General features: G+C 39.9%; 1 protein-coding gene across 2 annotated transcripts in view; it reads right to left on the bottom strand.

The window, feature by feature from the left end:
- Positions 1-26,337, bottom strand: part of MSH3 (mutS homolog 3) — a 197,753-nt gene that overhangs the window by 132,170 nt on the left and 39,246 nt on the right. For both annotated transcript variants that reach the window (XM_026649155.1, XM_026649156.1), the window contains exons 9-10: positions 1,174-1,286; positions 23-134 (exon numbers count right to left, since the gene is read on the bottom strand). In XM_026649155.1, coding sequence (XP_026504940.1) covers positions 23-134; positions 1,174-1,286 — 225 coding nt within the window. The remainder of the gene's footprint in view (positions 1-22; positions 135-1,173; positions 1,287-26,337) is intronic.

The following is a 26,337-nucleotide window of genomic DNA, read 5'->3' as shown; positions in this document are numbered from 1 at the left end:
AGATTTATATAAAATAACTTACCTCGGGTTGTAAAGTATCTTTTCCAAATTAAATTCTTTGAGGTACATAATTACTGCTGCCAAAGAGCAAATCACAGGCTTATCCAAGTTTAGGATTATAGACAGTTGAGAACCTGCAAAAATATGATTTCCTTTGTTAAATGATTGCCACTAAAAATTGAGACATGATTATCTATTTTTCAATTCAGTCAAGTACAAATAGAAGCTTTTATTGTGAAAGCGTTAAAAATATTGTTTATAAAACAACAAAAATGAACTTTTAAAATAACATTTACAAACTGGGACAGATCAGTTTATGAATTTCTGTGTTGTTCCAATGCAAATGGGGATATAAAATACTGGACTTTGCACTCAGTTCCCCCCACTCTCCCCTAGAAATTGCTGATTATCAGTCCAGATGATTTATAAATTTACAGACTAAGGCCTTGATCCTGCAATCTGATACATGAAGGTGGCACTGGCTCTGCACGGGTGCACATGATTGCCCATGCAGATCAGGACCTGTTTTGTAAAGTTGCTTTATGAAAGTAGAATTTTGCTTTTGCCTATTACTCTCTACTATAACCTCCACCCCAATACCAACAGTATCAAATTTTGCAATAAAATACAGCTCAACATAAAAAGGACTTTTACCAGACTTTACTGCAGAGAAACTGAAACAAGCATAAGTGTGCTTTTTAAACTGTTTCTTATTAGCAGAGTGTTAATTAAGAAACATTTTCATAGGTTTTTGCCAAATTTTCTTCACTTTTTACACAATGTGCGAATTTAAGTTTTCAAAGTAAGTATCTTCAGATTGGGAAAAATATTAAGAATTCTTTACTACTAGCCTACTGCTCACTTCTCCAGATCACATCATCATTCTTGAAATTTGTGAAATTCCACATCTACTCTCATTCTTCTCCAATTTAGTCAGAGACATAATAGAGGTAACTTCTCAGAAATATCTACAGTACTACATAGTCTTTACATTTCTGCCTTTTTCCAGCTACTTTACTTGTTTTGCAACTATGTACCAGTTCAGAGGGTAGTTATTATTAAATATTTGTATTAGTCAGACCTAGCGGTCCAAGCTCCATTGTACTAGCCTGTATTTGTCTATATCGCAACTAACCAGCACTATAAATTTCAAAGACTTTCTGAATGAAGTACCTGTGGTATCAAGCACTCCTCTTGCATAAAAATCAGTAATCAGCTGGAAAGCATGGCTGTATTCAAAATAAATGCTTTTCATCCTTTCTATTCGAATTCTGTCATCTCGTAAACTGGAATGAAAAAAATAATGCTCATTAGTTTTCAATTTTTAATCTCCTTTTACGAACTAAAGAAGGCTCAGACTTCAACTCACTATTTTTCTCCTCTTTCCTCTCTTTTTATTGCTAAGAAGCCAGGGGATAGTAAATGAAGACATCAGTTACGGCATCTAATCTAAGAGGGATTCTAAAACAATTTTAACTTTTTTTTTAAATTAAAAACCTGCCTTCTCTCCATAAAACACTCTGTATGACTAAAGTTATACTCCCAAAAGTGATTACCTAAAAATGGCACCTTCCTACTCACCAGATCAGTTTCCTGAGTGTTTTCAGAACTCTCTCTTCTGATTTTAGTGATGAAACCAATTTTTACAACTCAGAATTGTAAAAACTCTCACAGTCAACACAGTTAAGAGGGAAGGAGCTGATATCTTCCTGGCTAAGGGCTTCTCTACACATGAAACTTCATGTGGAATAAGGTAGGGTGTGAATTTCAAGCAGATTACTATTCCTGACTAACTACATTTGTCAACGCTTTTATTTCAGAATAAGAATCCCTTATTCTGAATTAGCTTAATCCACAATTAAACTACCAGTAATTTGGAATAAACCACCCTTATTCTGGAATAAGAGCATCCACACAAAATCAGGAATAGTTCATCGGGAATGGCTGTTGTGGAATAACTCCTTGTGACACTGTGTACAAATCGTACACCAGGCAAGAAGGGGTTAAAGAGCAGTTTCAGGTTTAGGCAGCCCTGCCACACCTGCAACGCATATCAGTCTTGGAGAAGGAGCCTTAAAAAGGGAGAAGCCCATTTCAGTGGGACCCATCCCTGGGAGATGGACAGATCTCTCCCCATAGTTCCCAGGAAGGAGCACTGTGGAGAATGAAGCTGGCAGAGAGTTCCTACATGATAGACCTGAGGACATTGAGCTAGCCTACAGCTCATTGGGTATCTCCCAAAAGGAGGGAGGCCACTCTCCCCCAACATATTTCTGTTTTGTCCACCTGTTCATTTCTGACTGACAACTATCTGGGGAAGGGAGCATCATCTTTATTTGTCTGCACCACACCCAACACAATGGGATCTTGATACTTCAGTGGAGTTCCTAGATGTTACAGTACTATATAATACATACAATAGGAATGGAATGTTTTTCAGACTGATAGGAGGGCCCTTTTTTTGTGTATGGGTCCCAAATATTAAAAGATGGAGAGGTTACTCATCTTGTCCAGCAACTGGAGTTCTGCAAGATGTCTCTCTCTGTGGGGGCTCCACTTCAAGCATGCCTGCCCCCTGCACCACTGATCAGAGATTTCTGGTGTTGGTGCCCATTCAGCCCCGTGCATGTGCCCCACACATCCTCATGTCCGTGTTAAGACTATGTTGGGCTGCATGGGCGAACGACTCTCAGTTCCTTCCCCACCACAAAATCCCACCAAGGGAGACTCCAAAGCAGAAGGGAAGGAGTACAGGTAGTAGAGCACCCACAGGGACATACATCTCAAATAACTCAATTTACTGCACAGGGTGAGTAACCTCTCCTTCTTTGAGCAGTGTCCCTGTGGGTACTCTACTTCAGGTGACTCCCAAGCAGTACCGCTTTAAAAAAGGGGGAAGGGGTTGGAGCACAGTCCAATATAGGAGAGAGAACTGCGTTGTCTACAGCAGCATCTGATCGTGCTGCAGGTGCCAAGGCATAAGGATTAGAAAAGGTATGAACAGAGGACCAAGCTGCCATTCTACAGGTGTCTGCAATTGATACATGCTTAAGTAAGGCCATAGATATAAATAGGACTCTTGTTGAATCTGCTATCACTCTTGAAGGGGGTGGACATGATTTCTGATCACTTTTTTTTTAAACCACCACCATTGACACTAGTGCAGTGAGATATTATTTTCCTTCTTGTTCCTTTAGCTTGTACCAACCTACATTTATATCTACTCTAATATAGTCATCCATTTTGCCAGTGATAACCCTAGGTCTAAGCTACCTAATTTAATATCTATGGCCACCTGAACAATTTGCAAGAAGTCAATCTTAGTATTAAATTCTCCAACATGCACTGAATGCTACCTGGAGCATAGAAGAGTGCAGGCCTTTGAGGCAGTCTTGCAAGAGAGCAGGTCTTTAAATCCTACCCACCCAGAGGCAAGACTAAAGAAATCTTTTTAAAATGGGATTTTATTTTTAGGCTCTATTTATTGTGTCCTCACAATAGTGTCTGTTTTCAAAACAGTGAAGTTTAGGAGTGCCTGGAGAGATAATTTCTTGAAATTGAATTCAAAATAGGAGGTTTTCCTCCACATACTCATAGCCCCACCCACCCACCCTTTTGATAGTTGGCTTGCTGGTTCTGCCCCAGCACTGATTTTTTTAAAGTTTATATCTATTTTTAACAATTATTAGTGTAGTTTGCTGCAGTGAAGTGTCATTTTCTATCATGATGCATCAAGTGAATTTCTCTGTCATTGATGCTGTATATAAGTTATCTCCCTCTGTATAAAATTTTGGCAAATGAAAGCAACAAACAGTATACCTTGGGTAAAATTTGAAACTTGCAAAGTCACTGAGACTTAGGCTCCTATTTCACTCAGGCACTTTTGGAAAAGTTCCTCTTGTGTCAGAATAATGTTACAAAGGTACAAGCAAAATAATCAAAGCCTTTAGAAGAAAAAAATTCCATTTATAATATAAGAAATACCTCAAAGTAGAGCACATTTAAAATCAGACAATAACCAACTCAGATCTTTGTTAAGATCTTTAAGATACCTGGAATATGAATTCTATAGTATTATTGAACATCCGTTTGATACAGATGTAACTGCTATACTTACATGGTATGCTAACAATTTATTATGTTTATTAATCCAGCAGCTACCCTCCCTAAAATTCACCAAGACACTACAAAAACAAAATTTGCTGAAGAAATCATTGATGTTTTTATCCTCTATTCAATGACATTATTATCCTTAGGCCATTTTTCTGATTATAGCCAAATCAGTTATGATGACACTACTCCAGAAACCAATCCCAATTTAAATCAGAATTTTCAACTTCCAGTCAACTTTCATAATCATCATTCTTGTCAAAACCTCTACAAATGAGTTGCTGTTAAACACAGTTTGATATTGATAGTTTCATTTACTTCCAGATTTAAAATTGAGAAGGACCATTAGAAGAAGCTGTTACCCTAAAATAGCCAGTCAAAGAAACCGAACATTTCTAAAGAGAAAGCTTTTTTTCTTTTTGTGCCACTGTATGTGTTTTGCTGTTATTCCCCCTATAGCCTGGTGTTGAGCACACACCAGATAATTATAATTTTTATGTGTATTTTAACAAAGTGGAACTCTGAAGTCGTCTACAGTAAATATCCTTTCTAGGAGGCAAATGGTGGGGAAGGTAACTAGAGTTCATTGTGGAAAGCAGTGTATTAAATCCAAGTGAACTGAAGGAAAACCTCTGATTCTTTCTGTATTTTTGTTTTTTGTACTGTGTTTAATATGTTTCCTTAAGCACCTAGAAGCATATGTACATTCAAAGACATTTAAGAAAATTGCATGTAGTTTTATCTGTCACTCTATTAGAAAAAATTGTGTGTTCCATGTTATAATGGATACCTTAATTTCATAGTCCCTTCAACTATAACAGTGGCTGATGGACATATCTAAAAGTTGGCCCAGTAAAAGATACTGCCTCATCCACCTTGTCTCTAGTATCTAAAAATCAACATTTAACTCTTTACAAGAAATAAAAATGGAGACTACTGTTTTGCTTTCTACGTCCAAGTGCAGCATAGCACACAGGAAAATCAGTAAAGGGCCCTATTGGTTCATTCTGAACATCAGTTCTTCTGAAAGAGAAAAAGGTAACAATTTTCTGGTGTGGGGGGTTTTGGGTTTTTTTAACCAACTAAAATGCATACAGAGCAATTCCCCATGTGATACACATATTGCAGATTTAGAAAGCATAATTTGTTTCGTATAGTGTGCTTAGTGATAGACAAGGCACTAAGACACAGACGAGGCACTAAGACACAAAGTCCCTGTCTGAAAGAGATTGGTTTTCTTAATAGTTGTTAAACAGTATGTGAACAGGCCCTACTTTACAGTATTGCCTTAAAATGCTTTACTCCTGAAGTGGTCAAATAAAATGAAAACCATAATTTTATATTCTACCAATTAGTAAATAGCTGCTTTTGATACTTATTACTGAAAAATAGCTTTCAAGTAATGCCAATTTTTTTTTTTTGTAAATTAGAGTTCTGTTTTATAGTTTCATAGAGTTTAAAGTCAGAAGAAACCATTAGATCAAGTCTGACCTCAAATAATACTTTTAATACTACCTCCTGTGCACAAAATGCCCTCCTGGTACATGAAGCCTCTACCCCTTCACTCAGTTAAACCCCTCCTATAAAAAACGTATTCCATGACATCAAAAGAAACTAGATGACTAAATCATCTACAGTAACTCCTCACTTAAAGTCATCCTGGTTAACGTTGTTACATTGCTGATCAATTAGGGAACATGCTCGTTTAAAGTTGTGTAATGCTCCCTTCTAATGTCATTTGGCAGCCGCCTGCTTTGTCTACTGCTTGCAGGAAGAGCAGCCTGTTGCAGCTAGCTGGTGGGGGCTTGGAACCAGGGTGGACCGGCAGCCCCCTATCTATCAGCTCCCCACTCCCCTAAGTTCCCTGTGCAGCAGCTGCCTGCAGTTCAGCGGTGTCCCTCCCCCCCCGCCATGTGCGGCTCCTGCCCTCTGCCTTGGAGCTGCTCCCCGAGACTCCTGCTTGCTGTGCTGGGGGGAGGGAAGGAAGAGGGGGGCTAATGTCAGGGTGTCCCCCTCCCCCCTGCACCCTGCTTACCCCATCTTCCATAGAGCAGGGCTCAGGACGGAAGGAGCTTGCAGCAGCTGCATCTCAGCAAGCTGATCTAATTAACAAGGCAGTGTACTTAAGGGAAATGCGCCTATCTCCCTCCATTCCTTCTGCCTTGCAGAGTGTGTGAGTTAACCTTTGAGGGCTCAGCCCATTGCTAGTTCATCGTTTAGCAGTAAGGGAAATATCCCACCCTCTGACTCCTCCACCTCAACCAAGCTTCACAATCATCATCAATGTGTACCAGTATTAATTTGTTTGTTTAAAACTTATACTGTGTGTGTGTGTGTGTGTGTGTGTGTGTGTGTGTGTGTGTGTGTGTGTGTGTGTGTGTGTGTGTGTGTGTGTGTGTGTGTGTGTGTGTGTGTATTTTGTATGTATGTTGTCTGGTGAAAACAATTTCCCTGGAACCTAACCCCCTCATTTACATTAATTCTTATGGGGAAATTGGATTCGCTTAACATCGTTTCGCTTAAAGTCTCATTTTTCAGGAACATAACTACAATGTTAAGTGAGGAGTTAAATAAATAAATAAAATAAATTTAATTACTGTACTTATCTATTACATTTATCTTCTGAGTGAACTGTCATTTGTGTGTGTAAAGGGGTGGTCAAATATTGAGAAATGAGGTCTGAAGGACACTGGTAATAAAGCTCAGAGCTGATATGAGGAAAGATAGGATAATACCATTTCTGCTAGCAGTCTCTCTCACAGTTCTGGACATCCTGGCTACTCCCCCATCTCTCTGCAGTTCACAGAGTCAGATCAACGTTTTGGCATGGTCTGACATGCTCTGGCCATACCCCCTCTGCTCCTGCTTGCTACCAGATAAGTTATTCTCAAGCTGTACAAATTGTATAACATATTAACAAATATTCCAGAGATAACTATATAACTATGTACATTAGACAAAGGAGGACAGTCTTATGGTAACAATTCCACTTAATATCTGATGTTTGGCTCATGAGCCTTCCATGGTAAGTAGGATTATAAGAGATAAGCATTGCAAGTTTCCCCTTTGACAGTACCGAAAGGCAAACGATATGAGGTAAATGGGACTGGCACAATACTGAGCGCTGCAGTGACCTTGCTGTTTTCCCCATGTCTGCTGGCACTGACAGTGGCGACTCAAACTGCCAGCAATACTGACACCAACAGGCTTAAGAGATCTCTGGCTATTCGAAATGCTTCTGGTACTGAGATGGTATCAGTAAGATGCGATACCCCAGATGTCTAAGGTGCTCCCTCTGGCTCCAGACTCTATGGTACTTCCCTAGGTAACAGAGTTAATGGTGCTGGGTTCTGCAGTGCCGAAGCAGTGCAGTGCTTAGACTTGGACAGCACTCTACTCTTAGTAGACTTTGGTGCAGGGGAACTTCCACTCTCAGCAGTCTGCTTAGAAGCCTTTTGCCTCTTCTTAGGCACTGAGGATGGTGAGCAATGTTGGGACTCAAGCACGGTAGGAAGCACACTCCTGACCAATGCCGAAGCACTTGGTGCAGAGTCTGACCAACCTGGCTCAGATGGAGGTTTAAAGGCCACCTCCATGAGTAGAAACTTTACAGTGGCTTCATAGTCTTCCTTTGTGCAAGACTTAAAGTCCCTAGAAATTTGGCAATGCTCCCTGATACAAGCCTTCCCGAGGCACCTGAAGCAACTTGAGTGCGGGTCACTCAGAGGCATAGCCTTATTGAAGGAAAATGCAGTGCTTTAAGCCAGGTGAACACGGCATCTTTTGGCACCAGAAATCAACCAAAACTCTCAGATGGGGTAAAACCTAATAAGCTGTACTAAAAACAGTAACAACACTAAACTATGTACAACAAAACACAAGGGTACACAGTATAAAGAATCCACTGAGAGCACTTGCAAAAGCAAGATGAGCAGTTCCAGCAACCTTCACGGGTGGTAAGAAGGAACTGAGGGGGCCTGGGGTCGGCCAAGCCATTTATACCAGCACCACTGGCACATAGCAGCAGAGGGCATTCAAGCTACCCTGACGGGAAGACTTTCCAGCAACAATGCACAGGGCGTGCACACACCAAGAGTGAAATGGACATGTGCAATCACTCAAAGAAGAAAAGTAAATTTGAGGCAACTTTAATCTGCTAATTCCATTTCAGATACCTAAAAATATTGGTGTGCCCTGTTCTTATTAAGATCTAGTTTTGTTGGGTAGAAATTTTAATCAGCATTGAATATTGTATCCTCTTCATTAATTCCTCTTTAATCGCAACCATAGCAGAGCTAGCCCTCTGCCATAGTAATTGTGATTCCTTCAACATACTTAGCAAACTTGGCTTGAAAAAATAAAACTCTGTTTTTCGCAAACAGTTTAAGTTACACTAGCTTTAGCTTCCATTTGCCGCCTCTTTGATTTTCCTTCATTTTTAAACTTGTAAAAGGTAGAAGTGTGACCTTTAAATCCACAGAAATCTAGTACTTTTTTTTTTAAAGGTTCAAATCCTTTAAAACTTCAGATCAGATTAACAAAAAATTGCACTGCCATTGACCAAAAAGCAAAAGCCAGAGTCTCAATCAATTCTTCATTGTTTATAATAAATTTAAACAAAATATGGATTTTTAAAGTCACTAACAACACTTGCCTGACATTTTATACCTAGATATTTAGTAGTGAACATATATTGTAGTGCATTTCTGATATTAGGTTAGAATATTATAAAAATAAAGTACATACAGTAAATATAACACTGCAGGCTTTTTCCCCTGCTAAAACCAGATCATATAATGCAAATAGGCACAACACAAGAAAACGCCTCACTAAGTGACAAACTATAGTCCACTGAAAAGAAATAGAGAGCTATCATTCATGGAAAACAGCCTTTATTCACAAAAGCAGTGTAAGGGTCAAAATAAAAGGTCTCATTTACACAATTGTTCCAGAACTGTGGAATTTGTTACCAGGGGATGTTGTGAAGGCCAAAAGTATAACTGGGTTCAAAAAAAAATTAGATAAGTTTGTGGAGGATGGGTCCATCAATGGCTATTAGCGAAGATGATCCAGAATGCCACCCAATGCCACTCTAAGACTCTGACGTTTCCAGAAGCTGGGAATGAACAACAGGGAATGGATCACTTGATGATTACCTGTTCTGTTCATTCCCTCTTGGGCACCTGGCATTGTCCACTGTCAGAAGACAGGATACTGGGCTAAATGAACCTTTGGTCTGACCCAGTATGGCCATTCTTATGTACTGCCAGATGCTGGGACTGGACGACTGGGGTTGGATCAGTTGATGATTGCCCTGTTCTGTTCATTCCCCTTGATGCATCTGGCATTGGCCATGTGGAAAGACAGAATATTGGGCTAGATGGACCAGTGGTCTGGCCCAATATGGCCATTCTTATGTTCATGTTATGTTTGGAAGAGGGAAAGTAACTGAAAGGAATTATATAATCATTTTAATCAGCTTTTGATTTTTTTTCCCCAAAAGCCAGTTATAATTCACACCAATGGTAAAAAATAGGACATAATCTCTGTAATAAGTCTATTGCAAAACACTGTAGGATCAGCTCAATTAGAGAAATTAATAAGAAATGGTCAATATCACAGTTCCACAGCCATAAAATCTATAGTGTCAGTTTCAAACCATGTTTTATATTCCTGGTATATTCAGCTCTAAATTTGGAGACAATGATGTTGCAATTTCTAAATATAATTGATTCAATATTTTCAAAAGAAATCTTAAAACAAAAGCAATTTTTGATAAACACAACTAAAACTATTTACAGGGTTATTGTAGCTGTGTTGGTCCCAAGATATCAGAGACAAGGCGGATGAGCTAATACCTTTGATTGGACCAATTTCTGTTTGTGAAAGAGACAAGCTTTCAAGCTTATGCAATCTGAAGAAGAGCTCTGTGTAAACATGAAAGCTTGTCTCTTTCACCAGCAAAAGATGGTTCACTAAATTATATAACTCATAATATATAGTTACATAATAAGTTATTACCTAATCCACCTTTTTTCACAACTAAATCTGTACTAATAAGCCAAATGTTTTTAAACATTGCCTCATAATAAGTGACATAACTGAAAATACCACAGAATTTGTTTTTATGCAGTGCTTTTCACATTAAAAAGTGTCAAGCTGCTTTAGAAAGTTTAACAGCCAGACAGCACTGAAAATGCCTACAAGGACAGAGGAGAAGGAAACATACATCGGCATGGAAATAAAATGAGATGTTAAACAGCACTTGGGACTTGGAGATGGGCACTTGGGACCTTGGGTTAACATCTCATTCAAAGCACAGCATCTCTAATGCTTCTTCATACCCTTACTTCTTGTCCATAGCACTGCAATGCAGAATCTGCAGATACAAGTCCAAATCTTAGTTTAAAATTTGAACCTACAACTTTTTGTCCCAAAAGACTACATTATCAGAATATACATGTTTTATTAGACAGAGACCTGAAACTGGCATAGATCTCTATGAGATAGGATATCTGAACCAAAAGCAGTTTTCTTTCCCTCTGTTCTTCTATGGTATATTACCATTATAATTTTAAAGATATGTCTATTGAAAAAAGCTTTCCTGCTGCCAGATCCTGCAGTGAAGCCATAATCATGTGTTTGTCACATCACAGTATGTTGCCATAGAAAGACTGCATCAACAAACTCAGTATTATGACTTAACTGTAGGGAGGAATATACTTCATTCAAATAAAAATCTTTGCTACAGTAAATAAACAAGAAAAAGTATACCTGACCAAGCCTATAAAAGATGGACACGTTCAATGTTTAAGTATTTTTCCCAGCCCATACTGAAGTCCCCTTTAAAAGCGGAGTATGAGCTGATCTCTGTAGCAGGAAGTGGGCCTGAAACATAAGCCCTTGTATCAGAAGCCTGAACTAAAGTAGTGGTTAAAGCTTTGCTGCTATAAAGCAAAGTTAACTTGTGAGCAAGAGGCAGGCCCTGCTCACAGAATCTGGCAAGAACAGGGCTGATATTGCAGAAACACACAATCCTAAGTAGTGCTGGTACAAGAATATACACGCAAACACATTCCAGAAGGGTGGTACCAGAACACCCTGATACCAGCACATTCCCCAAAGATAACAGGAACACACTGACCCATCCTTAAGATAAGATCAGGATGACAGCATGATGGATAGAGATGTTTTGATCAAAACAATAGGTGGCACCCAAATATGTCAGAGGGACAATATGTAACTTTTTTGCATTGGGGTATAAAGAGGTATCGCTGAGGGGATGTCGGGGTCCGACCGAGGGGATAATGGAAAGTCCTGCCACTATCTGAGCCGGTCCATTGTCAGGAGCATACGTGTGCTAGTGTACCTGTAACCATTAAGCCTGGGCGTTAGCATTGTGCTTCATCAGCAATAAACGTGACCAAGTTCCTTTGCTGAAAATCGAGTCTGTGAATTTATTGGGTAGTTCAATTAAAGTCTGCTGTCTCTGCTCTCTGCACAGAGCTGGGGAAGCATACAGAGAGAACACACACACGCAGCCAAACAACGATCAACAACCTCGTGTGTATTTATTGTTATATAAATTATGAAAAATATCACTGGCCCCCCGAACACATTCAAAATTATTTGGAACCTATATGCACAAATGCAAAATATTTAGTACTTTCTCACAGAAACAAACATTTTCTTATGTGAGGCTGTGGAAGTAAAATGAGCCGGTGATGTTGTAGCTGATCTGGTTAGGTCCTGTGATGCCAACCTCGATGCCAACTCTGCCCACATATCTACACCAGCAACACCATCACAGGACCTAACCAGATCAGCTACAACATCACCGGCTCATTCACCTGCACGTCCACCAATGTTATATATGCCATCATGTGCCAGCAATGCCCCTCTGCTATGTACATTGGCCAAACTGGACAGTCACTACGCAAGAGGATAAATGGACACAAGTCAGATATCAGGAATGGCAATATACAAAAACCTGTAGGAGAACACTTCAACCTCCCTGGCCACACAATAGCAGATGTAAAGGTAGCCATCTTACAGCAAAAAAACTTCAGGATCAGACTCCAAAGAGAAACTGCTGAGCTCTAGTTCATTTGCAAATTTGACACCATCAGATCAGGATTAAACAAAGACTGTGAATGGCTATCCAACTACAGAAGCAGTTTCTCCTCCCTTGGTGTTCACACCTCAACTGCTAGCAGAGCACCTCACCCTCCCTGATTGAACTAACCTCGTTATCTCCATACTGATTTATACCTGCCTCTGGAAATTTCCATTACTTGCATCTGAAGAAGTGAGGTTCTTACCCACGAAAGCTTATGCTCCCAATACTTCTGTTAGTCTTAAAGGTGCCACAGGACCCTCTGTTGCTTTTTACAGATTCAGACTAACACGGCTACCCCTCTGATGCTTCATCTTTGTTTCCAGCCGATTCTAAAGATGGTCAAGCTCTTTGTTACAAAAAAGGAGCCTGAAGGCCTGAATGCAGATGGCAACAAGTTGGAGAAGCCAGCCTAACTGCTTCTAATAGGGTCACTGCTACACTAGAGAAAGAGAAAAAATACAGAACCCCCAAAAGAGGACAAGAATCCAGAAAAGCAGCAAATGAGGCAAGCAAGGCAGTCTCCCCGGTGGAGCAGAAGGCTGTACTTTCTACAAACATGTAACGTGATGCCTAATGAGGGCAGAGGGAGCCTAGGAGGCACTTGGTCTATGCCTTGCCTACAGTAGGAAAACTGACTAACCACTATTTGGAAATAGATTGTAGATTTAAGTAGTAAAAATTCAATGTTATATTAAAAAATTCTGCACACAGATCCATGAATTTGGGTTAATGAGCAGCAGCAAACAAACCTAGAAAATAGAAATGGACAAAAGGCATATTCCAAATCTGATTTTACTACAAAAGGAATGCCATAGTTAAGAACCGATCAGCTTTCCAGGAAATTCTCTCACATGTGCCTGGTACAGATTCTAGGAGAAGAAACTCAATCAGTTCTCATAAGTGGCAGATATCACCTTATACTCATCTGAAGCAAAACCTTCTGCTTTAATAATGCTGTTACAAAATGATGGACTTTGCTTAGCTGATACTGCATATGATCTTCTGAGATTCCACAGAAGTCTAAAACAATGATGAGCTAAACAGAAAAGTTGGAAGGTCAAAATAATGGAAGACCAAAACATCTGATTTTAATTTAGATCTGAAATGAAGGCTTCTGTATCACTGCTTTCAGATTACAGTGACAGGTCATTATTCTTGGCAGTCAGGCAGAAAATTTGCAATCATTCTTGAATTTCTTGCTTAAAACAGCCTGTTATTCTAACTAGTTAAAAAGGAAACATACTTGTCTTGAATATTCAGATAGGTTTTTTGTTGTCTAATTCTTAACATTTCTTATTTACACCATTACTTCATGTTCTTTTCTTGGCAATTGATGTCTCATGTTGTAAAAAGTTTTGGGAGTTGCTTTCTTTATAAACCGTATAGACACAGCACTTTCATATTTTCAAAAATCCGTTCCGCATTCAGTGTCAGGTAACAATTTAGCAGCAGTTTCTGAATGTCAGCCATGTTGAAAGCCTGAAAAGTCATCAATAGCAAGACTAAACTTTAAAGAGCCATAATGAAATTTCAGTAAGAATACTGGGATTTCTTTAAAGAAGTCTTTTATCAGTTCTAATTTCAGAAACATTTTATTAGCATGTATATCTATAATTAATTACAAATTTCTTATTAAGAAAATTTAGTTATTTATTTGTAAGGGAAAATATATAGAAATACCACCCCCCTCAAAGCCACTTTCTCCGAGCTCTAAACATTAAGTAACCTACTCATCGAGGAATGTACTTACTTTTCTATATGTTTTTGTTTTATATTGTTTGCTAAATATAAAATAGCACACTATTTATACCTAAATTCTTAGCTAAGAGGCCAGCATGTAAACTCCCTGCAGAAATGTCACACATAAATCATAAAGGAAAGGTGGCAGAAACACACAGTACAGCTGTGGGGGAAAAAAGGTATTCCAGTATATTAGTGTTGGTATATAAGGCAAAATTCTACACTCAGAGCCACATAACAGCTTTTGGAACTGACACTTTGCTCTCCCTACACACGTAGGGCACCTAATGACAGCAGTGGGAATTCGGTAACAGAAAGAGCAAATTACCAGGAGAGAGGTTCACTATGGAAATCCGAAGGCAGATTGCACTATGGGCAAATCCTGCTCCACCATCTCTGTAGGCATGAAAGTCCCCTTATTCAGTATAACTTATTGTAGAGTTTGGCTGTACCGGGCTGGTGAAGGACAGGATTGGCAGAGCCAACATAGGGGCCGTATATGCTTGTACTCCATAGAGTACAGTTCCACAGCAGCTCCTTTTGCGCTGTTGAAAATGGTGGGAGAAGAGATACAAAGTGGGCCAACAGATCCTCTGCTACACAGTTCTACCAGCAAAATAGGAAATAAAGGTGCTGTCAGGGAAACTGAAGTCTCCACAGCTGACATTGAATCATAGACTATCAGGGTTGGAAGGGACCTCAGGAGGTCATCTAGTCCAACCCCCTGCTCAAAGCAGGACCAATTCCCAACTAAATCATCCCAGCCAGGGCTTTGTCAAGCCTGGCCTTAAAAACCTCCAAGGAAGGAGACTCCACCACCTCCCTAGGTAACGCATTCCAGTGCTTCACCACCCTCCTAGTGAAATAATGTTTCCTAATATCCAACCTAGACCTCCCCCACTGCAACTTGAGACCATTGCTCCTTGTTCTGTCATCTGCCACCATTGAGAACAGCCGAGTTCCATCCTCTTTGGAACCCCCCTTCAGGTAGTTGAAGGCTGCTATCAAATCCCCTCTGATTCTTCTCTTCTGGAGACTAAACAATCCCAGTTCCCTCAGCCTCTCCTCATAAGTCATGCGCTCCAGACCCCTAATCATTTTTGTTGCCCTCCACTGGACTCTTTCCAATATTTCCACATCCTTCTTGTAGTGTGGGGCCCAAAACTGGACACAGTACTCCAGATGAGGCCTCACCAATGTCGAATAAAGAGGAACGATCACGTCCCTCGATCTGCTGGCAATGCCCCTACTTATACAGTCCAAAATGCCGTTAGCCTTCTTGGCAACAAGAGCACACTGTTGACTCATATCCAGCTTCTCATCGACTATAACCCCTAGGTCCTTTTCTGCAGAACTGCTACCTAGCCATTCGGTCCCTAGTCTGTAGCTGTGCATGGGATTCTTCCGTCCTAAGTGCAGGACTCTGCACTTGTCTTTGTTGAACCTCATCAGGTTTCTTTTGGCCCAATCCTCTAATTTGTCTAGGTCCCTCTGTATCCGATCTCTACCCTCTAGTGTATCTACCACGCCTCCTAGTTTAGTGTCATCGGCAAACTTGCTGAGAGTGCAGTCCACACCATCCTCCAGATCATTAATAAAGATATTAAACAAAACCGGCCCCAGGACCGACCCTTGGGGCACTCCGCTTGAAACCGGCTGCCAACTAGACATGGAGCCATTGATCACTACCCGTTGAGCCCGATGATCTAGCCAGCTTTCTATCCACCTTACAGTCCATTCATCCAGCCCATACTTCTTTAACTTGGCAGCAAGAATACTGTGGGAGACCGTATCAAAAGCTTTGCTAAAGTCAAGGAATAACACATCCACTGCTTTCCCCTCATCCACAGAGCCAGTTATCTCATCATAGAAGGCAATTAGGTTAGTCAGGCATGACTTGCCCTTGGTGAATCCATGCTGACTATTCCTGATCACTTTCCTCTCCTCTAAGTGTTTCATAATTGATTCCTTGAGGACCTGCTCCATGATTTTTCCAGGGACTGAGGTGAGGCTGACTGGCCTGTAGTTCCCCGGATCCTCCTCCTTCCCTTTTTTAAAGATGGGCACTACATTAGCCTTTTTCCAGTCATCCGGGACCTCCCCCGATCGCCATGAGTTTTCAAAAATAATGGCTAATGGCTCTGCAATCTCATCCGCCAATTCCTTTAGCACCCTCGGATGCAGTGCATCCGGCCCCATGGACTTGTGCATGTCCAGTTTTTCTAAATAGTCCCGAACCACTTCTTTCTCCACAGAGGGCTGGTCACCTTCTCCCCATATTGTGCTGCCCAGTGCAGCAGTCTGGGAGCTGACCTTGTTTGTGAAGACAGAGGCAAAAAAAATCATTGAGTACATTAGCTTTTTCCACATCCTCGGTCACTAGGTTGCCTCCCTCATTCAGTAAGGGGCCCACACTTTCCTTGACTTTCTTCTTGTTGCTAACATACCTGAAGAAACCCTTCTTGTTACTCTTAACATCTCTTGCTAGCTGCAACTCCAAGTGTGATTTGGCCTTCCTGATTTCACTCCTGCATGCCTGAGCAATATTTTTATACTCCTCCCTGGTCATTTGTCCAATCTTCCACTTCTTGTAAGCTTCTTTTTTGCGTTTAAGATCAGCAAGGATTTCACTGTTTAGCCAAGCTGGTCACCTGCCATATTTACTATTCTTTCTACACATCGGGATGGTTTGTTCCTGCAACCGCAATAAGGATTCTTTAAAATACAGCCAGCTCTCCTGGACCCCTTTGCCCTTCATGTTATTCTCCCAGGGGATCCTGCCCATCTGTTCCCTGAGGGAGTCAAAGTCTGCTTTTCTGAAGTCCAGGGTCCATATTCTGCTGCTCTCCTTTCTTCCTTGTGTCAGGATCCTGAACTCGACCATCTCATGGTCACTGCCTCCCAGGTTCCCATCCACTTTTGCTTCCCCTTGAGCTTTTGTGTAACCACTTCCTAGCCTTCCCCACAAAACATCTCAGCTGTGTGTATCTCGTATACTCAGGCTGTGTTCGGGGGACAAGATTTGTGCCTTAGAAACTGAATTATGGAGAGGAATTCACCATCCTAGAGTTCTACTAAGAAGTGTCTGGCTTATAAAACTTCAGCAGACTATCCAACAGACTAGGGACTGCAGATCATTTGTCCATAGGGAACTAAGATTCAAATCTGGTTGCCCAGCAAGGAACTATGATTGTCTGAATTTCTGGACTGAGATCTCATTCTCTCAAGAAAATGAAATATAGTTGCTGCTGTGATTATCTAATAGCATTTCTCTGTTTGGCACTATCACACAAAAATTTCTCATTCTTTGGTGTGAGAGACTCTCATCTGGTCTTTAATTCAGTTTTATCCTCACTTTAATATAAAATGCCACTAGCAGAACCAATTTGAGACTGAGTCAGAACTGAGGCTATGTAATAGTTTTCCTCAAATTCAAGTAAAAATCCCAAAACCTACTTAGTATTATCGACAACTCTGTAAATTTTGGGGACAGGAACGGTCTTTGTTTGTGGCATACAGTGCCTGTACTGGGACCTCTAGGTGCTACCATAATAAAAGTATTAAGTAACAAGATGTTGCGCCTGCCAACATCAGTTAAGTCTGCAATTGCAAAAGGCTGTAAAAACAAACACTAGTGAAGCTATACCATCCTAAAACCACATCCTATTGTGTACAGCAGAGGCATCAAGTAATTAAATTGTACTTTATTTTACTACAGAGTGAAACCTAGCTTAATTAGAAATTAAAACTATGTTTGTCTTTCTAGCAAAAATAACAGCCTTTGAACTATGTAGCCTGTAGCTCACAAACCTTATTCACCCTTTTAAAAAAACATCCAGCTGTGTGCTGCAACAGCAACTGGTTGCAAAGTTCTAAAAATTGTTATACAGTCTCCTCTATCTTGGCTGGAAAATTAAACTATTGCTTGCCTTTTTACAAAAGATAACTGGCTCTGAGCTATCCAACTGTAGCTACAGAAGACACCCAAACTCTAACTTGTCATCACAGCCCTCTGATTAGGGCACAAACAACATATTTAAACTGAGGCTCAGCTTCAAGCCCGCTCAGAAAGAAGTTTTTCCTGGTCTCATTCCCTTCTTCCAAGTTATTACTCCCTGGCTGTAAGGGTTGGAAGGAACCTCAGGAGGTTACCTAGTCCCACCCCCTGCTCAAAGCAGGACCAATCCCCAGCTAAATCAATCAGCGAGGGCAGAGGAGGCTCCCCCTGGCTACTGCTCTGCTTCTGCTGGTCCTGGTGCAGAAGTGCTCTAAATTGCTATTCAGACTTATCTTACATTCTCATACACACCCCAAATGTCACACTAACTTTCACAAACACATAATGAAAGTGAGGGAGAGGCTTATGTAATGGAGAGGAGAGGGAAAGTGAAAAGGAGAGAGTGGCTGACGGAGAAGAGGCAATAATTAATATATGCTAATTGGATGAACAAGAATGGAAAGTGAGCCAAAGCAGGAGCAAATTAAGAGGTAAATTAAATAACAGAGGAAATGGAAGTGAGAGACTGCTCTCGTAGCTTCTAAACTTTAACTCTGGCACCCATTCATCACCCATACGTACACGAAACTGGTTGTATTATTATTGATTTTAGGTCATTTTTAATCTACAGGCACCTGCGATACTTTTTTTTTTATTGCTACCACCAAATAAAAATCTGACTCTCAGAAATACTAATATAAAAATGGGATAAGAACTTTCAAGGATTCTGCAATTAAAGCTGGGTGGTGCTCCTTCAGAGATGGCCAACATCTGCTGAGTTTCTGGCTAGAGAAACACAGTTGCAGAGTCTGGTCACAGTTTGTCTTGCTATGGCCCAGTCAGTGCTGCAGACTCAACAAGTTAAAGGGGTTGGTAGGCCACTTCTTTCCCCTCTGTGGGTCACCAGGAAAACAATCCTGAAGCTGCATCTAAAGTCTGACTGACTTAGTAGTTCCTGATGGTTCCCAGCTGGGTCCTCATTCCATGCAGTCTGAAACAAGACAGTTTCTCCTTTGCACTTCAGGAAACTAATTTTCATAGATGGACAAAACATTCATATTTCACCCTTGGAAAGAAGACTTCAGCTCACTGAGGTGCTCAAATATATCAGCTAGACAGACTATGTGTGCTACGCAAGGTAAACTACTGAAAGCATCACCTTCAGTAGAAGCCCATCTATCTTTGTCAGTATGTGGGACAGGGCTGGGAGCAAGTCATTGCTGCTTCAGTGGCCATCTCTGAAGTACCCGCTGAGAAAACGTTCCTGCTGCGGTAGTGAAAGGGAAAATGCAGCCATTCATCAAAACTGATTCAAGAGTTTTACACAGTATTTTAAAGATTTATAACTTGGGGGGGGGGGGGTGAAGAGAGGAGGAAGTGAACTACTACTGTTGGATCCCCAAAAGAGACACACAACTTTAGTTATGTAGCACTCCCAACTACTGGAACAGGACATTCTGTCTTACTGACTGTTGGTGTTATGTTCTAAAGAGGCCTCACTACTAGTTGACAGCTTAGCCTATCTCCATCCTACACAGAGAAAGGACAAGCCCACAAGTATGGACTGCCCAGTATGCCTTGAACTGAGAATTTATAATTTAAAACAAACTGCTTGAGAAGAATCTGGCACAGGGTGTTTTTCATCTGTTGAAAAAAAAATTACCTTACATTTGTTTTGCCATGTTTTTAATAGAAGTGTCTGGACAGAAAACAGGGGACAGCTGGTGACTCAATTACTGTTCTAATTTATGCTTCCTTTGATAAGCTGCTACAGATTTAAAAACCCATTAAGTGTGATGAAAATGGACTTGTTGATTTTCCAATTAATTATTTTAGGCTTCCCTTGAAGATTTACAGAAATGCTAAAATACATTGACTTTTCTAATGTATGTATTAAATATTCATAACATTTTTTTCTGTAATTGTCCATATTTATACAGTCCATATTTATATTGTTCCTTTAAATAACTCCCATAATTAAAAACACTTTAAATCAAAGGTCAAACAATAATAGGCTACCCAACTTTATTTCAGACTCTATGAATAACTGACACAGGGAAAAGGGAGAGCTTTCACAGCAGGTCACTTCGTAAAGTCTAATGTACTGTGTAACATCCAGAGGCTACAATAAATGTACTTTCCATGTAACTGCTTTGCAAGTTTGTTGCTATTTTGTGACCAAATAGCTGACAGATTTAGCTAGCAGAGAGCATTTGAGAAATGATTTTACAAATAAAGAATAAATTTCACATAAGTAGATGAAGGCAGATTCAGCTTGATGAATTGCTTGATCGTGCATGATCACAAACATGAATCAAGTTTCTGAATTGACTTGATATTTCTGTCTGGTACGTTTTGAGAATCTGACACTTAAATGACACACTATCTCTGGCAAGAATTCAGCTCAAGTCATATTTCCAACACCACTTGACGGTGTACCAAAGCTGCAGGGAGGAAATAAAAATGGTGAAGTGTGAATGGAAAAAAACCCAGCCCTTCATTCTTCTTTTTAGCCACTTTTCTTCATAGTCATGAAAGAAAGATCACTGAAAACCTACATACTGAGTCCTTGAGCTTGCCTGCCCCCAAGTGTGCGGAAGAGGTAGAGGAGAAACACAAATGTTAACTATCAATACAAAACATTAATCAATGTCCCTTCTTTCTCACACACTTGCCTTTACTATGGGCTAGTCTACACTGGCAACGCTGTGCACTGTGGTCGCAGCAGAGCGCTGGGAGAGAAAAACCCACCTCCATGACAGGCGTAGCTCCCAGCGCTGGTGCATTGTCTACACTGGTGCTTTACAGCGCCGAAACCTGCTGCATTCAGGGGTGTGTTTTTTCACATCACTGAGCGAGAAAGTTGCAGCGCTGTAGATTGCCAGTGTAGACAAGCCCTAAGTGACTAAGCAAGGAGCTACTATCATACAACTCAAATGCACAGAAAGTGTTTTGCTAATCTGCGTTTCCCCACCATGGTTTGAATGCTCATCAAAGTTCAAGAAACCAAGTGGGTTATGGTTCCTAGAAAGCTCCTCCACAGATTACAGAACACCATTTGTTTCAAAGACTATTTCCAATATTTGGAAAATTCTTTATTCATTCTCGCTCTCCCCTCTCCCCCCCCCCCCCCGCAAAAAATGAACAGTTCTAGCTGCAGGCTCAATTTTACTTTCATTTAACCTTTTCCACATGCACATCCAAAAGAGGCTAACTAATTTAAAAAAAAAAAAATTTAAGAGGACAGGGATCCATTTTGCGAACAGGGGCCGCTAACAGGGAGTTTCGAGAGGGAGTTCTCCAGATGAAGGAGGAGCAAATACAGGACCCTTGGGGTAAGTGGCTGTCTGTAGTGTGTGTTTCTGGGTTACTTGCTGTGTGGTCTGACCCGGTTTGGCCATTCTTATGACACCCCAGATCATCAAAAATTGACCAATACAATAAAATACGCTGTTACTAGAAGCAATTGGGATTCAGCTTCATTCATGATAGTGTTTTATAAGTCTTTTCTAAAGGAAACTGTTTTGAAGAATAATCTGTTAGCCATAAATTTGGAAATCCAGGAGCCCAAAGTGAGTCCGACGATTTTACGTATGTCAGAAAAGAAACCAAGGACTCAAACAGATGCAACTTTAAAAAGTAAGTAATGCTCTTTACTTTTATCATCATTTACCTTTCATTCAGATGCTTTTAAAATAGGATATGACTCAGGAATTTATGTGTAACAAAAACTACATTTAAAGATGTTCCTGACAAAACTGATCAATGCAGTAAATGGATTTAATGATAAATCTAAAAGGCACAATTCCATACTTCAATCAAAATGCACAGTAGGATAAACCACTAGAAAAACATCTGGAAAATAAGGCTATCCCACTGTTACATATCAGTTTCTTTCCATGATTTTCATTTTAAACCAGGATGGATAAAAATCAATGATATTTATTTAAATCGGATTTTTTTGATAAAATGCTTTTTGAGGGGAAAAAAAAAAAACTATCTAAAGGTAGTTTTAATTAAGATACATTATAGCTCAAAGATATCTCATCAAGGAATAGGGATTAGAAATTCTATTTCTATAGCACAAGACACTATATTCATGTAATGTATAAGAAAAGTTTTGTAAATGAGTTCCAATAGTTCATGGATTAGGGACCCAATTTTATGGGGTTCCACAGGCTTCTGTATAGACTACTTAGGTTAATCTTTCTATGTACCCAATGGGACTCAGTGCTCAGTCTAGAAGATACCATCAGAGATGCTTAGTTTTGCACTTCTCAAACTGTGGATTTGTGTCTCCAGAGGTTGTTAACAGCAAAAATGTTTTTAAATAAATAAATAATATATAGAGGTGGGAAATAACAGACCTCAACTCTATTGTCCCTCTGCAAATTTGTGTACACAGAGTCAATCCCTTACCTCTCTCTAAAAGTGCAAAGTTTCAAAAAGTTCAATGAATAGAAGATTGTTGGGGGTGGAATAAATGTGAGAAGCGAGGGACATACGCTTGTTTTATTAAAATATTACATGTTTGCTGTTGAAGAAAAAAATCCAGAATACTTAACGTTGTTATTTTAGTTAAATAAAACAATTTAAATGTCTGTCTGGTGATGTTCTCCTCCTAACACAGCATGGCAAGAAAATCCTCCAAATATTAATGATTAACCTGTTGAACTGGAGATAGTTCACCTCCCAATGACCTCATAAATATCTTCTTCAATTACCTTTGGTAAACGAAATAACCAAACAATCATTCATTTTCTGATATAGCTATAAAACTAATCTGAAAAGTTTTCAAAATAAATCACTGTTTAAAAATGTATAATGTGTACCTTCTAAAACTGAAACCTACATCTATCTCTGAGTTATGAAGAATATGTATTAAGGTTATAACAACCAACAAGAATGCACTTTTATGTAGAAAGCCATGATTAAATCGAGTCTTCCTGACTAGTGATTTAAATCATGATTTAAATCAATTTGATTTAAATCAAATCCACCCTGTTTTAAACCAACGTAGCAATGGATTTATGGTTAAAATAGTAATGAGAATCTTTTCTACAATGTGTTAAACAACTAAAATATCATTTTAATTAACCAATCATAACTTTTTCACATGTTAATTACACAGTAGTTAGTGCAAGTTGCCAGGTCAAATCCAGCTCAGCTTCATAGCGGCAGAGCACTACAATCTGATGGTTATTTGTGGGTTAGTCCAATACCCTCTCATTTAAATCCTCCTGAAGATTCATTTCTACCTGTGCATACAAGAAGCAGGTCAAAAATCAAACTTTTGTAAGTATTTTATTTTGAAAACTCCTAACTAGTGTGTCCATGCATTCACTGTATAGCAATTCCTGGTTTTCCTCTCATTCCCCTTCTCCTTGTTCCCACTTGTGTTATGTCTAAATTAAACTGCCAATCCTTCAGGACTGGTACTTTGTCTTTTTATCTGTACTATGAGATGTCTAGCAAATCTCTGGACATTGTAGTACAATATTATTGTAAAATACAGTAATATTAATAAGCTAATCAAAATGTGTTACTCGCCTTCGTCTACTTCCCAGTAAACAAGTGACTACATCAAAATACCACCACCATATTTAACATCCTTGCTGCAACCTCAGCAAACAAAGGATTGAATTGACATGGAAATTTAATTATCCTTCCAAGTAACAGTTAAACTGGTACTATTGTTGCCTTTTCATACCTGTTCAGTACAAGACTTCAGCCTCCAAGGGCTCCCTCCAGTACTTTTAAAGGCACTACATTTACACTTCCTTAAAGTTATAGAGCTCTATTCTGCATTCCTTGCACACACAAGATTCCCACTAATGTCAAGGTTGCTACTGAAACCAAGCCCAGTTCAATGGTGACAAACATAGCATCTGGTGACTAGAGAGAATCCAAGACCTCACTGGTAATTAATCTAGATTGCGATCCTACAGTAAGTGCAAGTTTAGAGCATAGCCAAGCACAGTAAGTGAGGCGCATTTATTTTTCAACTCTGGAAACCAAAATTGGAGTCAAAACAGAATAACTCTGATGATCTTAGCCAACTGCAGTCTCCATCTATCTGAATCACAAAAACACCACATTGTTTGGTATAGTTGGCAGTTTGTATTCTGCCTGGCTCAAACCAGGGCTATTTGTCATTCATTGTCATAAGAATTAAATCCACTCACAAATTTAATTTAAAATCAATAGCTATATCTATCTATCTCTCTATCTATAGATCGATCTCTCTACATACATACATATATATACATACACACACACACACACACACACACACACCTATATCTATATATATATTCATTCATTCCAAATAATATTTTAACAATTAAATGATAATTGCATTTTAATACACAATTACAAATTCTTTCTGTAATTGGGCAAGCTCAAAGCACCAGCATTCACTCTGACACCAGCAGTAGCCTCAGGATTGATCCTGGCTGTGTCTGAAATCTGTTGGGCCACATTTAATTCCATAACCAGATTGACAGCTCAAAATTTAAAATGCAGCATGTACACTATTTTTCAGTCCTTTACAGCTCACGCTTGAAGTCTCACTGTCCACATGTTAATTCTAGAACTTTGCACCAGTAACATGATGCCAAAATTTTACCAAGGAGTAGTTCCCTCAAAAATGTCCTGCAGCTGTGAGCAATACATGACCTTATACTGGTAGTCAGTTAGAGAATGTGTCCCTTATAGCTTGAGATGTACAGGCCTCCACTAACTGCTAGCAGTCTCTCCAAGCTGGTATGAGTGACTCAGTGTAGGAGAGAACAAGGCCCCTTGATGGGAGGAGGGGGCGTTTGGCAACAGGATAGAACCCCATATCCCCTCTAAGTATCAGCTCTTCAAACTCAATGCTAGGGCTGAGGCAGGCAGTCATGGGGGGAAGCTGACTGCTTTACACCCATTTGGTGCATGGGCAGATGGTCTATAATGCTTTCAGGTAGCACCGCCATGTCTGTTGCCAACTGTTTCCTCCCTTCTACAAACACATCACTGTGCACAACTCTCAATTTTTGGTGATTCTTTGGGACACCCCCTTAACTGACTTACTGTACATTAAAGAACTGAGTGTGGGGAAGCAGGGGTTTCTTCAGATTCACCAGCCTTCTGAAGAAGTGGAACCCAGCTATATGTTCTTATTAACATTGATTTACATAGGCTAACATCTTCCAGGCTCTCTCTGCAAGTCAAGGAGCTAGTAACTCAGGGGGGGTTGTTTTTTTTGTTTTTTTACATGAAAGCTAAGATTTTCCTTCATGGAACCTTCAGGCCATCGCTAACAAGAAACTTATAAAATTTCACTGAAGCCCATCAGAATATTCCTTACAGTATACCACAAAGTTAAAAAAACTGTGATATTACCCCTGTATATTCACATAGGTGCAAATACCAATCCTACTCATAAGTCTTGAAAAACAAACCAACTATTCTTTTGTTAGGGGAATGAGGAAAAATTATTAAGTTGTATATGCAACATAAAGCATGTTTTACAAAGTGTCTTAACTTCTTCAGTTTTGTAAATAATTCCATTTGGTATCTATCCAAACCCTTCTGGCCTTCTCAGAAAATTACAACAGCTTAACAGATCAATTTGCACTGCAAATCTGAGTTTTAGGTATTTACACAATTGATTAAATTCTTCTGTTGCCCTTAAATTAAAAGCTTCATTTCTATCAGCTTCCTCTTAACCCATATCCTTTTTTCTCCTCTTAGACACAACTTGAGTTTATTTTAAATTAACAATTCAACATACACCAATTTGCTCTTTATGGTGTTTTCTTGCTCTACCCCAAGGCTTGGCAAGAGGGTGTTTAGCAGCAAGTGAATCACAAGGCTCAGGAGAAGCAGGATCTGGCATGTGAACCCTAGTACCTTGCAAATGTGGGCTGAGGGGGTCCCCTATTCACTTCTCAAAACCTTGCATAGAACCAAAGCATTGGGAGCCTGGAGAGGGGCAAATGGAGTCCCCTTCACTCCCTCAAGCCCCTGCAGAAGGTCAAGGTGCACTGGGAACCTAAGTTGGAGACTGGGAGTCTGCTTCTCTCCCCAAGTTTAACAGTACCAAGAAGCATGTGGCAGCAGAGCAGGGGCGCAAGAATGGGGGGAGATACAGCTAGACTACTAAAAATAGACTGTAGCCACAGCACCATGAACAGCGGGATGGGCTAGCTTCCCCAAGTATGTGCCTAGGGTCTTGGACAGGTACATACTCAGGCAGTTAGCCCCTTCCGCCGCTGGTGCTGCCATGGCTACACACTGTTGTAAGTGCACTAGTTCAATCAGAAGCAGTGTGGGTATGTCTCCTCAAGCTATTAATTACACCTCTAGCTCCAAGTGCAGACATTCA

Source organism: Terrapene carolina, unplaced genomic scaffold, assembly GCF_002925995.2.
Source record: "Terrapene carolina triunguis isolate 2854851 unplaced genomic scaffold, T_m_triunguis-2.0 Scaffold69, whole genome shotgun sequence".
Taxonomy (NCBI): Eukaryota; Metazoa; Chordata; order Testudines; family Emydidae; genus Terrapene; species Terrapene triunguis.
Note: the sequence above shows the minus strand (reverse complement) of the source record. Positions and strands in the feature narration are given on the sequence as shown.